Source organism: Rhodnius prolixus, unplaced genomic scaffold (genome assembly GCF_049639745.1).
Source record: "Rhodnius prolixus isolate KJV_2025 unplaced genomic scaffold, Rpr scaffold_1, whole genome shotgun sequence".
Classification (NCBI taxonomy): Eukaryota; Metazoa; Arthropoda; class Insecta; order Hemiptera; family Reduviidae; genus Rhodnius; species Rhodnius prolixus.
Window position 1 is genome coordinate 66,414,559 of NW_027411581.1, and position 16,421 is coordinate 66,430,979.

Below are 16,421 nucleotides of genomic sequence, written 5' to 3' on the forward strand. Positions count from 1 at the left end.
TCAAAAGTTTTTTGAATACCAAAAAGTAAGCAGCCAATTGCTACTTGCCCACCGGGCTGTTGAGAAAGCTAAAAAAAATTTAGCTTAGAACTAAGTAGAAAACGGAAATAAGAATGGTGGCAGGAAGTGAAGGAAGAGTTTGCAGGAAGTGAAGGGAGACTTTGCTGGAAGTGAAGGAGAGTCCCCAGCAATAAATCTACTTGGAGAAGCAAGCGGCCACAACTTGCAACTACTGGCCGTGAACATTGGACGAGGTGGAGTGTCCATCTGGCATTCTAAACGTGCCACCACTACGACCCTGGCTGGGCCCACCAACCTACTGGGTCCTCTACTGGGTGAGGTTCAAACTACTCCGACTGTATATCATGCCACCCCCAAGGCATTGTTCTCTCTCTTTCTCTTCTGCCAAAACACTGCCTCCATCATTCCTCCTAACATATGAGCTGTCTTAAAACATTTATCAGTAGATAGAACACGACCTGGGCGGCAGCAGAGACAGAGAGAGATGAAAGTCTGGCTTCAGACGCACATGATCGTAATGCTTTCTAGTTATTTACGAGCGTATAAATTGAACCCAAAGCGTCCTATCCAAAATTGAAATAATCCTCCATTCATATCTACTTAATTAGATAATCTGTCTCGGAGGTTCCTGGGCCAATCTTGTTAAGTTTTTCTTCTAGAGATTTCAGTGAAATGGTACTCTTTTTTTAAAGGGAAATTCCGTTTCTCAGAAATACCATAATCAAAATTTTCGAGAAAAAAATTGCCATCGACATGAGTGCAACGTGTGTATGCGCAATGATAAAAGAAAATTGTTTTTGGAGCCAATTCTGGGAAAATCTCAAAAATGTGAAAAATCTTTTCCGAGATACTTCAGGTTAAAGGAGTTTAGGACTAAATTTCAGGGGCAAATCAATCAAAATACAGAAGTTTTAACTTCCAGCAATTTTTTCCAGTTAATTTGTCCACATACCCACACCGCATCCAGTCTCAGAAGTTTCAAGAATCTTAAGATTAAGGTAATAATAAACATTGATTCACCTACCTGCAGCTACTTAATTTTTTTTTGGTGAGGGGTAAGAGGGGGCAATCTTAAAATTATTTACTATCAAAGTACTTACGATGGTTCATTCTCCAAGACTAGCTCTTCGAATTCTAACAGAATGGTGAAGGACGGTGGTGCCGTGACAACGGTTAGACAGTAGGTCTCGTCTGGATACGTCCTAGGAAAGTCCGGCGAAGTGAGCGTGGCTCGTGGCTCTTCAGGAGTCAGGATTATAGTTCGGTTACACTCCCAGCTTCGTACTTCGGATTCGGTACGCATTCGTTCTGTGCACATATCGACTTTCTTTTCAACAAAATACTATTTGGTATAAGAAAATGTTAGAAGGAGTAACCTAAGTCAATGGTTCAACTACTTATAATCATTCACAAATGAAGTGGATCATTTGAAAATCCTAAAAATAAAACCTTTGAGAGTATAACGAGGATCAGACATGAACTGAATCAGAAATGAACTGAATCAAAAATGAACTGAATCAGAAATGAACTGAATCAAAAATCAACTGAATCAGAAATCAACTGAATCAGAAATCAACTGAATCAGAAATCAAATGAATCAGAAATCAACTGAATCAGAAATCAACTGAATCAGAAATCAACTGAATCAGAAATCAACTGAATCAAAAATCAACTGAATCAGAAATCAAATGAATCAGAAATCAACTGGAAAGAGAAATAATGTACACCTCCACTGGCTAGGATTTCGCAAATAAAATAGTTGAGCGCATCGCAGTGCTTGTCGTTCCAGCGATAGGTGTTGGTCAGTGTGACAACAGAGGGCGGAAGATGGTAGAGTCGGCGCAACTCCACGCAATCCTGGCCGGACGTACCGTCGTCGCTGGGCTGTTTGTTCACATGGCCTCCTCGCCAGCCGGGGAACCAATCTGTAACAAAATTTCCAAAAAAATTTTAATTAGTTGGCTCGAATTATATTTTTTCAAGAGAGGACCATTCTAGGGCAATATGGCGTTGAATTCGAGACGGCTTTGCGACTACTTCTCCTTTTACCTAATAAAATCTTATTTTAATTAATGTCGGTATTAACAAGAATTTTAGAACACGAAATTTTGGAATTCGAGTTCCTTGAGGATCTTAGTCCAAAATATACTTCAGCAGTTACCTAACAGGTCATCTGCACAAGGTGGAGGCTTATTAGCTTGGAACCGCTGTGCAGTCTGTGTCAGGAAGAGGAGGAGAAGGCCTCTCACCTGTTGTTCGATTGTGTTGCAATCGTGCGGTTGCGCTATGAAACCTTAAGAACGTTCGAGACCAAAGGAGATATGTAGTAGCGCAAAAAGAACTAGCAGGGAAAGTCCTCAACCTTTTTAGAAGGGGAGGTTTCAACTATTAGACTCAAAAAGGGGAAGGCACAATAAGCCTCTAGGTCCCGTACCGTTTTCTAATCTTAATCTTATCTAACAAGTCGAAGAAGCCCTTCTTCAGCATTTTAAGCAGGTTTTCTTCTTCGCTGTTATCAGAACTAATATCTCCAATTTCATTGGGGAGTCATGATTTCTAAGAGCTAAAACAGCTTACCTTAATAAATTATTCCAAACTATGGAGAATGAAAAATCGCAGATGCCTTGCATAAGGGCATCAAAACCATAGTATTTTTTTTTAAATAAATAGCATTAATTAAGTGACGAGTCACCCAGGAGGGGCGAGAAAAAGAGGAAGACCGAGGATTAGGTGGCTGGATGATGTAGAAGATATTAGAAATCTGGGAGTAAGAATATGGAGGAGGATTGCTTTGGTGAGAGTAGGGAAAGGTGATAGAGGAGGCCAAGGTCCTTCAAGGACAGTACAGCCAGTTGAGAGTGAGAGAAAGATTAAGTAACGAGCCAATCGAGAAGAGTAATTAATTTTAACTGGTGTAATAGTCCACCTACCTCTCACCCTTTTGTAAGAACCTGGAGAATTTCCAGTCTTCATCTATCCTCCATCCCAGTCAAAGGAATCTTACGTTACTGTGACATTTGGTAACCGAATAAGTCGTGTGTGAATGATAAGACCTAAAAGAAAAAAGAAAACACCAAAGGTTCCACATGCCCGCCCACGATCGTGAAGAACACCAAGTTAAAGAAGACTGCCAATAAAGAAAGAAAAAGGAAAAGGAAAACTCAGGAACTGAAGATAATTCTTTGTCATTCTTCAAACTTCTGTACAATGAGAGAAAAGTTGCAAGTTGGGCCCGTCTTCTCCTGAGAAAAAAAGTAATTTTCATAATCCTTAAAGGGTTTGGTTTCTTCTACATTGGGATATCGGGAGAGTCCGTTCTATCTTTATATCTACGAGACACGTGACCGGCAACTATAAGAATAATTTTTCCGTGAGTGGAATACATTTTTACATTAAGTGCAGCAGCAGCAGCAGAAGAAGATGGAAGAAGAAAAAGAGTAAAATGCTGGGATGCTGGATTGTCTGTTGTGTTCTAGCGCTGCGCAATGGCAAGTGACATCCCAGCTGCTTCTGCTGAGCGACATTGTCGCCCCAGACCACTATTTCACTTCTACCCCTCCATTTCACCGCCACCTGTATCTCCGGCAACCTCTTTTTCAAAGCGCCCCCTACCATCAAACTATCCAAATAGAGCAGCGTCACTGAATCTAGATCACGTGCTCCTAATTGCATCATTATTTCACGACAGGGAAGCTCTAATTTATTAATCGATTCTGTTAAAACAATCGATTAATAAATCGAACTAATTCCTTTAAAAAAATCGTAGGATATTCAACTTCCAGTTTTTGGTACCGCAATGATTGACCAGGAAGTTACCTGACGAAAACTTCCAACAGAAATACCATATGATCGAATTGATTTCACCCTTTTTAAGCCACCCTTAAGAGGAAGGTAGATAAATAGAAAATACCTTGACCATTGGGCGCAGTTGGGAATAATGCGGCTCAAAGGTTATTTTTCTTAAGTGCAATCAATCAGATTACAAGTAATCATACAAAGTTTAGCTTCAATCAATCAAATAAACCAATGATTTAACAAAAAAAAAAAAAAAAGTTCTGTCACAATCACACGACCTAAACTTCCTGATTTAGGTTCTTAAATTATCGTCAATGCCACCTGAATTAGGTGCAGTCACCCACCAGAGCAGCTCTCCTATTAGTTATTTTGTGATTTCATCAACTTCCGTTTCGGCATTGCCCCACATATGTGTGCATGGTGTGTCGGTTCCCTTCCGCAAGTTCTTTTACCGCATTCTGAGAACCATCTCAGAAATATCCACTCAGGCGGTATAGTGGAAGAGATGGAATGGCACCAGGAACTGGTAATCCTTAACTGCCACGGTTCTCCCCACCCTTATTCCTTGTGCTTTTCCAGAGAACCTTGGGCACAGTTCATTCAATTCCAGGGGGTCTTATATGGAAGGTGGGGTCTCTCTCTCTCTCTAGGATGTGTAAAGTTAGATGGAGGCAGCAGCATTTTTGGGCCAGGTATCGGAAGAAATTTGAAAAAAAAAAAAAAATTGGAATCTTTCTTGAGTAAGTTGAATTTATTTAACAACTCACAAATCGTGAGCTCACAAAACACAATATAAGAGCACATACAAAGTGATAACTTACTTGAATAAGAGAATGGTTCATTGTCCGACCATTGGAAGTCTCCTTCAGACCTACGATCTGTGGCGCCTACCCAGTAGGAATTCTCATCGCGATATCCTGCACTGAAACACACATACACACAGGTCATCAATGCACAACACTTAAACAATTATCATGACGAAGAAGAGGGTTTTATAATAATTTCTAATTGACAAAAAATGTACACCAATTCTGTGTATGTTACTGGCAGAATGGTGCAACTGTGGTATTTTATCTAACACCTAGTCAGGGAAGGGATTAGCTGTATGGTTAGCGAATGCGGTTTTGAATCCCCAATTATGTAACCGAAGACGTACATAATTTGTTAAACGATTTTACGTTTTCAAAATACAATATTAAATAAAAGAGAATGAAGACAAGTTATACAAAATTTTAAAACTAATACTGTGTAAAATTAATATTTTTTTGGAAGTATAGAAAATTCACACTCTACTGGCCAAAAAGTTAACAAAATTCTTAGATAATACAGTAGGATTTTAGGTAAACAAGAAATACAACTATTTCTTTTTTGGTTGCCATAAATTTAACCAATAACTGATTTTCATGATTTTTTTTTAGAGTGCCTTACACATAGTGTTGTTCAGTTGAGGTTCGAGCTGAAGGCTCAACTGAGTCGAGCTTCGACTCGAGCCTTTACAGCTTGAGCCTTATAGCCCTCGTAGCTGGAGCCGTGAAGCTCAAGTGTGGAGGCTCATAAACCTGGTGTTGAAGGCTCATAAAGTGCGAGTCTTTTAAAATTCTTAAGGAATGACGAGTAATCAATGAACAACGAACATTTTAGAAATTATTGTATTCATTTATACAAAAATATGTTTGAAAAATTCGTTAGCTGCTATAACTTGATTTTAATTTAAGAAATGAATTTATTAATTAGTTCAGAATAAAATGTTTCATATAAAAAACAAAAAAGCTCGAGCCTTTTGAGCCGAGCCTTGAAGGCTCACCGAGCTCTCTGTGAGGCTTCAGCTCGAGAACTGACTCGAGCCACCTGCTGAACCCTGAGAGCTCAAGGCTCGAATCTTATAGCCTTATAGCTCACAGTTTTACTAAGTTTTCTTGTGTTATGGTGTGCTAGCTAGTACAAGCTTTTTGAAACAATATAATTCTATATCTAAAAGCGATCCCTTGTGTGTAGAGGTTTCCCCCCTAGTTATAATGAGTCCGCCGCTACAAGAGAACACGTCCAGGATGACGAGTTGAATTTTGCTAAAGTGGATTTATTACTTGATACTTCAGAAAGATGTGGGATGTCTGTCCAAAGGCTGGACGTCTGCCGCACGCCCTGTTGCAGACTGGTTATTACGTACATGCAGATCCGCAGAGGAAGAACTCCTGGCACAGGGGGGGAAGGAGTCGCTGACAATGATGGATTGTTTTTCTCTTCCCCCCCCCCAGGCTAGAACTTGCATCTAATGACTTTTCCATTTAATGGCTTTTCATAAATCTTTTTCTTAAAAAAAAAAAAAAAGAAAAGAAAGAAAAACAGGGTTATCCCCCGCTCCGGAGATGTCTAATTTTCATTATGACGTTTTATTCTCCTCAATTTAGATGGCGTGAAAGATCTTGTGTAATAATACATTGTACACTATGTTATTGCAATGTACACATCACATCTGTCTGCAAAGCCTCCTTTATCCTGAAATTTACCTCTCAAATTTCCCAGCATTTATTTATACCAGAAATACCCATTTTACTCATAACAATCTACATCGTTGAAGTCTACTTCCAGTTAATTATTTTTCTTTTAATTTGGAAATTAATACGTCACTAAAGTGGTACTTTACAGTAAAATTAACAATTCCGTCGCCAAGAACTTCCCTTAATCTAAATCACCCCCCAAAATAATTTGAACAAAATTTATAGAACTACGCATGCGTGGACAAAATTTATAGAACTACGCATGCGTGAACAAAATTTATAGAACTACGCATGCGTGAACAAAATTTATAGAACTACGCATGCGTGAACAAAATTTATAGAACTACGCATGGGTGAACAAAATTTAAAGAACTACGCATGCGTGAACAAAATTTATAGAACAACGCATGCGTGAACAAAATTTATAGAACTACGCATGCATGGACAAAATTTTTTAGAACTACGCATGCGTGATAACAAGTTTTGAAGGAAATCGTAACAAATTTCCAAACTGGAAAAATCGATTCAGTAAGTAAGTACTGCTGAATTGTGGCTGATTTGGGCCCAATAAAAACTTTGATGACTTATGGTGTCCTATGGTGGCACCTAAATCGGGTAAAACAAATTTGTAGTTTCTTGATTGGAGTTTCACTTCGTCTAAACACTTGATAGCAAAAAAAAAGTAGCATCACATCGCTCTGTCATGCGTAATTTTTTGCAAGGTGCGTTAAACTTTTCTAAACTACGTCCAACTATCTCCTCTACATTTTGATTTCAAACTGTAAAAATACGTTGAAAATTTCGAAAAGGCATACTACCTATTTTTTGTCTTGTTTATCTTCAAAAACCTCCATCAATGTTTTATTTATTTTTTTCCCTCCACCCAGTTGCGTAGTATTCAACAGCTGTTATTTTACCCTTTGCATATTAATCAATAAAAGTATACTTTTTTCTCAACCTAGAAAACACTGGTCTGACCTTTTACCTGCAGATGTTCACTTTTCTTCTTCTTTTTTTTGGTGTACAGCCACCAGCTGTTTTGATTCTGGCGGGATACTGGTGTTTTTCAATTATTTCATTTGCTATTCGTTTTTTCAAATAAGACCAATGATAAAACTATTTTATTATTCTAGAAGAAACTCCTCACATTTCACATATTCACGATTCACCTAGTTATTTAAAATTTTCAGGATCCTTGGTAATGAATTTGTTTATTTTATCTTTCTCAATAATCGATTATTATTAGAACACAGGCTAAAATGGTTTGGGCACATGATGAGGACGGACACAAGCCGTATAGCAAGATGCAGGGTCAAAGAGACAGGGACAGACCGCGCACAACATGGGAAGGTATAGTGAGAGAGGATTTCCAGAAAGAGGAACTTGGATTGGAGAAGAAATAGAAGTTTTGACTGAGGATAGGGATAGTTGGATAGTTATTGTTGATCGAAGAGAAAGCCGTCGTGCCTCCTCAACAACTCGATCCAGTCTCCTGTACTTGTAAAATACATCAAAATTTAATGAACTCTTTCTAGCTTCAAAAAAAAACCATACTGGTGGTACTCACGCAATCTCAGCATTCTCTTATCAGGGAGGTTCCACGTTCTGTTATCTTCCCTGAGGTGGGCATTTCCTCTCTAGCAGGACAATTCGAGAATCTCCATGTTTGGAAATTTCCGGAGCTAGATGGTATTGTTCCCTTTAGCTTTACAATTCCCTCTTCAATTCCAGGGAAATATTAAGTGTCACAAGAAGCCAAGTATCAATCCTGTTCCTTCACTCTTCTTGGATAAGGGTCACCCTGATTTCACCTTGTGTGCGTTTTTTTTTTAGCTGCATTAACCTTGGGAGCTTGGGACTGTAACTCACATTTCGAAACTTAACCAAATCACGATTATTCTACTAGCCAAAGATATAAGGATGGAGAATATCAATAAAAGTTTTGGTAGTTTTAGAGTAAATAAAGAGTGCAACTTCCAAGAATTCCAAGTGTCGAGATTTATTCATAGCGTTATTACAAATCTACTGAGAGTGTAGGACTCAGTCTTGCCAATATAACTGGAGGTAAACTGGGTTTACATATTTAGACGTCCGTGGTGTGTTTGTGTACGCACCACTCAGCCTAGGCTTCATAAAAAATACATCAGCCATGAGATGGCGCAACAGTTGGCCAGCATTTCTTGGTAAACCAGCTGACTGCTTCATTTTACCACGCATTTTACTATCCTGCTGAACTACTTGCCCATCAAAGGAACTGTCACTTTTTGAGGTACAAATCTTTTTTGGCATTTTAGGTCCAGAGTACGAGGGAGGGGGCAAATTTGAAGTTTTAATTTCTCGCCAAATATTTAAAAACATTTATAAATGGTAATTTTCTCCAATATTTTGTGGTAGACCTGTTTTATAATTATTGACAGAGTTTCTCCTTCGTTTTCATTGTTTTGTAAAGTCCAGAATTGAGGAATGTTAATATTTTGTAAGGTGGAAGTAAAATTGTTTGTTGCAGCTTTGGAAGAGTATTTGTGAAGATTTGGAGTGGACAAGGTGTAAAGTATTGTTAGTCTCCATATTACCATTTGGAATTCGTATTTTTAAATCTAGTATTTATAAAGCTTGCAAAAAGTGTTGGATATTATATTTTCTTTTATGGAAGGAGAGGGGGCTCATTTCAACATCACCAGTTCAAATGTGCCGCCCTACCGGCCCCTGCAAGTTTGTGACTTTTTTGGGGGGTTTATTCGCAGAGAAGGGGAAGTGGTTCGAACCTACATTAAACTGAACCATTTTGCTCAAACTTCCTAAACCCAACAACACTTCGGGTACGACATCCCCGAACTGAGTCATTCTTGATTTTTGGAACTAGATTTCAGTGGTTTAAAAAAGAGAAAGTAATGTAGTAGTGAGAGAAATAACTGATAGAAGGGAGATTCAGAGTAAAGAAATATCATTTCTTTCTATTTTATATTGTGTTCAAAAAGGTACCCCACCAGTGAGGCAGATATTAACATTTGACACAAAATTAAAAAAATGTAGATATGTACGTAAAGTACCAACTGTTTATTGATATAGATCTGTTAAGAAGACTTGAAAGTTGTAGAGAACAAAATAAAAAGTTTCAATAATACGATTCTGTGCGCACTCTGTAACAGAAAAAGTAAATTCTGTTCAAATGTGCCTCCTCACCACTACATTTTTCAGCAGACTAGAGCCAAAATTTAATCACTAAAAAATAGTACAGATATTTTGTGTTTCAAAATTTTTGAAACCTTTAAAATCACCAGAATTTAGTATCAAAAGTCTTCCAAATTATCTATGGCTACACACAGTTTAAAAGATCAACCGTTAAGAAGTTAAGAGACCATCAATCTTCAGAATTCATACGAGCTCTAAAAGATTTCACAACCCATTGAAAAATAGATTTCTCTAACACTCAAAATACAGAGGCCATGAGCAATTAATTAAGGAAATAATTTGTAACTACTTACTTACGATTTATCAAGTCCACATTAGTTGATATCTTCCACACAGATTCTCAATTCCCATTGAACTGGTTATCAGTACGATCAAAGTAAGAACATCCACATTGAACATGTAAGCCAAAAAACAAGAGCCACAGGGTGGGTGGGGCAAATCAGTCTGTAAAGTTCATTGAAACAAGGAGATTGAAATAACGGATGTGGTAGTACCACATTGAAACGGGCTGGCTTGGCTCCATTCTCGGTTTTACTTGTTAACTAGCCACATTGATCTGGCCACGTTGTGTCCCTAGATATCCACAACACCCTGTGTGTGGTCAGCTTTCTGGGGATTAATCCAAAACCTATTTCCCCTATTGAATATTCGACTTTCACTCACAAACACACTATAAAATCTTCACTTCATTGTTCATTTGTATTCGACTTTCACTTGCTAAAATCCAATCTCTAAGTGGTTGATTAATTCTAATTCTTCTTCGTGTTACAGATTCTTTTTCAGAATTTACCTAACTTCAGCGATCAGTTCGTAATGTTCTTGGTTGAGAATGAAACTTGACACTATCAAAATGTATTGTTTATGTGATTCGTTCAGCCGTATAAGGAAGGTTATATTTTGAGTAGATAAGTGACTCAGTGTAGCCAGAAATGAACTGGGTTCTTTTCTATACACAATTTTTTATTTATAGAAGTAACTGCGTTCTTTTCTAAGTACAATTTTTTTAATTATTTACAGAACTAACACTTGAACACTAGCTAGTTTAATAAAATGGAATCTCTGCCCTCAGCCCCCAAAAAAATTAAAGAGCTCATGTTTCAGTTTCTGCTCACACATCTCCGCTCAAAACGGCAGCACTGCCTTCAATTTGGGAAGCACTTCCAAATATTGCTTATTCCAAGGCATGTTTAGGGGATATCAGAGGAGCATCCATGCAAAATTGTCTGCCCTGCTAATTTAGCAAAGTGGTATTTCTTCTTCTTCTGCTTGGAAGCAGATTAAAGTGTCCTTGCTTAATGGAGGTTTATTAATTAAAAGAGGTTGACAGCAATGATATTTCCATTGGGTGATGATTTTAAAGGAAATTCTAGCTGTGACGATCTTTTAATTGTGTTTGACTTAGCAACCACTGTAGATAGCAACTTTTTTACTTTTCCTTTCGAGCACAGCCTTAAAATTATTAAAAACACCATTAACTCGCAGACTTTCGAAAAACTTAATTTCTATCTTCAGGATTGGAATTGTTTTGTACAATAATTTGAAAAATGGATTACTAGATGAGGAAAAAAAATAAATAAACAATAAATAAAACAAAAATAAAAATATTTGAATATATTTTAGGGGGATTTTTTGTTTTTTTAATAAGCCTAATGTAAACATTATTTTAATATATTTTTGTTTCAGTTTTTAGGCACGATTACTTTAACCCAGTTAACTGGTTTATGACAAAGATATTCGCCATGAAAAAAAAGTGCAAAATTTTGTTTTATGACGAGTATATTCGTCATGCGCGTTTTCAGTTGTGACCATCGGCAGTTAATTTGGCAATTTTAGCTTAAAACTAAAATATATTCGATAAACTGTTTTTGGAATATTTTGAGGCCATGTCGAAATAAAAAGAACTAATAGTATACAGATGTAGTATGAATCAGTCTTCGTAAATGTTTCCTTGTCTTTTATTAGTGATCAGTGAATCAATAACGAATTCATTATATTGTGTTAGGCTAGACTATGAGCGCCTGGTAAAAAAAAAACGGGATGAGGATCCTTTTGTTCCTTATTTACCTGTATTCAAGAGGCGGAGCTTTTAGCTCATGTGCGGGGTTCAAGATTTAGCGATCATCCAAATTACTGAGTTGTGGGCTACACTAACCTGCCAAGAAATTTCCCTGCATAATTGTTTGTACTTTTATCATCTGGTCAGGAATTCATTTCCATAAATACCAGTCTCTTAATGATGCCATCTACTCGGGATAATTGCAGCAGTGTGCATTCTTTGTAATTTTGGTATTTATGCAAGGACAGTCAGCTGCTTAGTTTATTTAGTGGCACCAGGTTTTTTCCCAAGTTTTATGATTCTTTGCCGGATTTCCTCCGTAACACTTTATCATTTGAATGGGTATTTCGAGATAATAAGGTAATTTAGAAAATATTTTTGTCCGAAAGAAGGAAGTAAATCAGTGTGTAGCAAGCTGTTACCAGATAATAGTATATTCGGGTGCAACGAAATTTATTTTTGATTTTTTTTGGTTCCTATTTATGTTAATATAAATAAATAAATAAATGTATACATGAAATAAATAACGAAAACAAAAAAATATAAAAGTCATTTCATTGCAACCCAATTTCATACTCTGGGTTTGACGAATATATTCGTCATCGCTTATTTTTGTAGGACGCACCTTGGGGGACAGATTTTCCAATAAGGTCGAAACAGCTGACTAGTTGAAGGTACAAGTAGAAAGGAAATATGCCCTGACGGGTACTAAAGGGTCAAATATCATGCTTAAAAAGTTTTTTTTAATTAGAATTATGTAACTCTAAAAAAAAGCAACCCTACCTACCGTAACTTAAGACTCTTCTCCGAAATACTTGCGACACATACACCCGAGGTTGTAGGCATCGTCAAAAATATACTTACCTCAAGTATGTGCTTGCCCAAAAGGCCCACTTAAACTTACTTGAGATTGACGACATGACAAAAGAGAGCAGTACGCACGCTGCAGCAGGCTGTTTCTTTAGACTACTGTTTTTTTTAGATAGTTGTTTTTTCAAGATCTCACTACTTAGCAAAGTAATTAGGACATTATTTTACGTCTAACTTCTGACACGCTGGGCACCCCAAGATTGGGGCGCCAAAAAAAAAACGTGCAAATAATATTTTTTGACTCTTCTTTCTCTCACTAATGATTCCAAAAAAAATATTGCAACGATGCCAAATATTTGAAATTGAGTTCTTGACATCAGATTTGAAAGTCTCTGGGGACTGAACTAGTGCCTCTGAGCTGAACCACCCGTAGGATGTACGCGCTCGTATTCTTTGTATCCATGACTGGATAACGCTGACAACGGTCATGTTGCTAGTAACCCTCTCCCCACCCCACCGCCAACCACCCATATTTATCTCAACCGTCTACGATTGAACAGGAAAACATTGAAGTAGCCTTCATGTGCGTGCGTGGAGGAAGCGATGTGCTGATATGGCGGAAGTGTATACAAGAAGAGAAAGAGGATAATGGCTGAACAGTCTACTCTAGCCTGCAGCCAAATGGCACCACCGCTTGCTCCGGCCAATCGCCAGCAACATTACTGCTGTTCTCAACATGGAAGCTTCATCTTCCGCTCTGATAGACACCTTTGGTGACGTCATCACTACCTACAGGTTTCATCAACACAATGTCCGCTCAACTGGGTAGGTCCACCCAACCCATTTATAATCACATATTCTATTCATCATCCTTACTGCCCACGCAATCTTCCCCTAGAATAGGGTTCGTTCATCTATGAATTTCCACTTTTATTCAACTTAATTTTCTATACAATTCAAATTAAGGCCAAAGTCCAACGGATTTTTTAGTACTACTGTGCGGGAAAAGTTAGTTATAGAAATTAGTCTTTGAAGGATTCAGATACGGAAGGCATTTTAGATACACAGCAAATCCAAAAACATAAATTGACTAGACCGGGGTTTGCTTTGGGAGGATAACTGTTGTTGATATTGATCAGTAATTTAAGTTAATAAGTTATTGTACAGATTAAGGAGATACTGCAGGTAATCAAATGAAGTTAAATGCTGTTAATTAGTGATTTTAGTTTAGAATTTATTAGTTGGAGAGTGGGAGATAGATAAATTATGGCAGGAAAATCGATAGGTGAATGTGATATAGCAAGAATCTCTTAAGAGATGTGGTGGGCGTTACTGCGGGTGTTCTAGCATCATCAGATAGATAGAACTAGGTTGTTGTTGCCACCAAGTCACACTCATGGAACCGATGAAAAGGAATTGATGAATATTTTAGTAAAATTTAAATGGTTACTTTACTACGTAGATAGGCCCGCCCCTTCAATGGATTGTTCACAGTATACTAACTTTGTTTGTTATAGTAAGTCAATATATTCGAAGGGGTGTTGGTGTACGTAAGCAAGCGAAATCCGGAAATAAACACAAAGCTATACAAAACGGAAATCACGAAGTAGACAAAGTTCTCCTAAGTGAAGCGGAAAGCAACTAGGTAACTTGCCCTCTGTCTGGGAGTAATGGTGAGGCTCAAATTCACTTTAGATTTTAAAGCCAAGCTCATTCATTTTAACTTCCTTATATTATATCTCTCTCGCAAACGGATGAGTTTACTGTCTTTATCTAATTCCAAAGTTGTTTTACCGGAAATTAGGATTATACTTTTTTATTTCCTTTTTCTGTAACTTTCTCATGTAGATTTTCTCAGACCTTTATAAAGCCAAACGGAAATGTCTCCCTCTAAAAAAAAAGTAGCAAAATCCTTAGTGTACTCCCAATCGTTTCACTTTCAATATTTGGACCAAAACCTTAACCATCAGTTGCGACAGCCCGAGCTTAAATTCAAACTTGCAAAACTACCATTTAAAAAAGCTTTGTAATATTTCGTCCAAACATTTATTCCATTCATCAGTTCATCCAAAAAAAAGATGGTTTTTAAAATTCATCAGGAAGGGGGGGGCTCACAACAAGATGCTCACGCGAAGATATACCCGGTTTTGAATCCATACTGGGCCCTTAAGACATTTTTCTCTTCCCCCAAGAGCTTTTTAGAGCTCATTGTCCAGGAATTGTAGGACTTCTTCTTTGTCTTCGCTCTTATGCCTTTCAGCGTCCAGCTGATGCATGCAGACACTTGGGGGAGTGGCTACCCCTACAAGGGGTTACCACAGCTCCATTATACCATGCACCCTCATCCTAACAGGGCACAGTAACAGGGTACAACAACAACACGTTCACCTACAGACAAGGACACGGACGTACAGTACACACACCTAAGGGCTACCGTCCCCTAAAGGATTCTCACTACCTAGTTAGGGTCAATGTTCAACAACAGAAAAGAAATATATAGATTTTCATCTAAGAATAGTTTGGAAAATATAAATTTTAATGAAGTGATTGATACCCAAGCAGGGCAGCTCTAGGTCCAGTTTGGAGCAACCATTTCAACAAGGAACTAAACATTAAGGACATATTCTCTGAAGGTTATGCTTTTTACTGCTTTCGCTGCACTTTGCGATTGCGGCTCTTCTATGTAAATAACTAAATTAAAAAAAAAAAACATTTATAATCCTCGCCTAGGTCATTTCCCAATTAAATCCAGCCGGCTTGTTTTCTTGACGGTTTCGTAACCATATGTTTGAGGAAGGAAAGGGGAAGAAGAAAAAAAAAGGTGGAAAAACAGTCTATGGGCGCAGGGGAGGGTTCTCTTTTAGTCGCCTCTTAAGAGAATACTGTGGATGTATTCTTACTTCTCATCCACAAGGATTTAGTCGTCCGTCGTCAAGCAGGGAAGGTTCTGCGTTGGGTGGGACATGTACAGAGGATGGAGAGTGGTGAGAGCACCACGAAGAGCGCTAGAGGGTCACCCTGGAGGCAGCAGACTGGAGAGGGAGACCTAGGCTGCGTTGGATGTGCGATGTGGAAGAGGATCTCCGGGAACTAGATGTAAGACAGGTGGAGAAGGAAGGCTTGGGGTCAGGTACTGGCGGAGGCCACGGGCCGTAGTGCCACAGTTGAGTTGAGCTGAGAATAAACATTTATAGGAGTTCCTCTCAATGCAATCATAAAATCGTAAGTGATCAATTATCTTAAGACGATTAGCCTTCTCAAATAAATTAGATGGACCTAGCACAGTGCGTTCGCTCGCACTGACAAAAAGGAGCTTTCGACGACTAAAATTATCTCCCAGAAGTCATTGAAAACTTTATTGAAATCATTTATAATCCTAGCAATGGCATTTCAAATCTAATTCCACAAAAAAAAAATATTGCACAATCCCAAAAAGATCATATTATCCCGTTTTACAACGCGGGGGACCATGTTCCAAAAATTAATTGCTTGCAATATTGTACAATCAATAATAATAATAAATGGCTTCAGTATGATGGAACGTGTCCAAGATGGCAGGCAGTATAGAAAGGATAGGAGAACGGCTGTACTTGATCTTTCCACCCAATCCTTCTGGCTAATGTGTGATTTATGGAGGAGAGATGATGATGATAACAATGGTGTCCGTTCGTACGAACGAGCCAAATGGTATCGACAGTACCGCCGTGTGCTTGTCACCACTTGTCCACCACACACAGAGCCTTCTCTCAATAGCAACGTGCACATACTGGCCTTTCCTTTCCTCTGTCTAAAAGGAAATTACAATAAGAAAACTCTTGCGTGAACAAACCCCCCCAGCCACCCAATTTCCGCTTCCTACAATCACAAGCTACCAAACGTTTCCCCATTTTCTTCAAAACACATTTAATTTTCACTAACATCATACATTTTATCTCTAGTATTGATCGGAAACAGACACTAGCTCCTGTTTGCTTAATCCCTAAAACGCGGATCTTCAAAGTGGGAAGATTTTAATGGACTTAGCTTTCCGAGTTCTGAACACCGTTGCG

The 16,421-nt window shown here is 38.1% G+C and overlaps 1 protein-coding gene across 6 annotated transcripts in view; it reads right to left on the reverse strand.

Moving 5' to 3' along the window:
• Window positions 1–16,421, reverse strand: part of LOC141446181 (uncharacterized) — a 158,064-nt gene that overhangs the window by 51,997 nt on the left and 89,646 nt on the right. For all 6 annotated transcript variants that reach the window (XR_012453566.1, XM_074112657.1, XM_074112656.1 and 3 more), the window contains exons 9-11: window positions 4,638–4,738; window positions 1,749–1,946; window positions 1,122–1,329 (exon numbers count right to left, since the gene is read on the reverse strand). Coding sequence is in view for 5 of the 6 variants with exons in the window: in XM_074112657.1 (XP_073968758.1) it covers window positions 1,122–1,329; window positions 1,749–1,946; window positions 4,638–4,738 (507 nt within the window). In the remaining variant the exon portion in view is untranslated. The remainder of the gene's footprint in view (window positions 1–1,121; window positions 1,330–1,748; window positions 1,947–4,637; window positions 4,739–16,421) is intronic.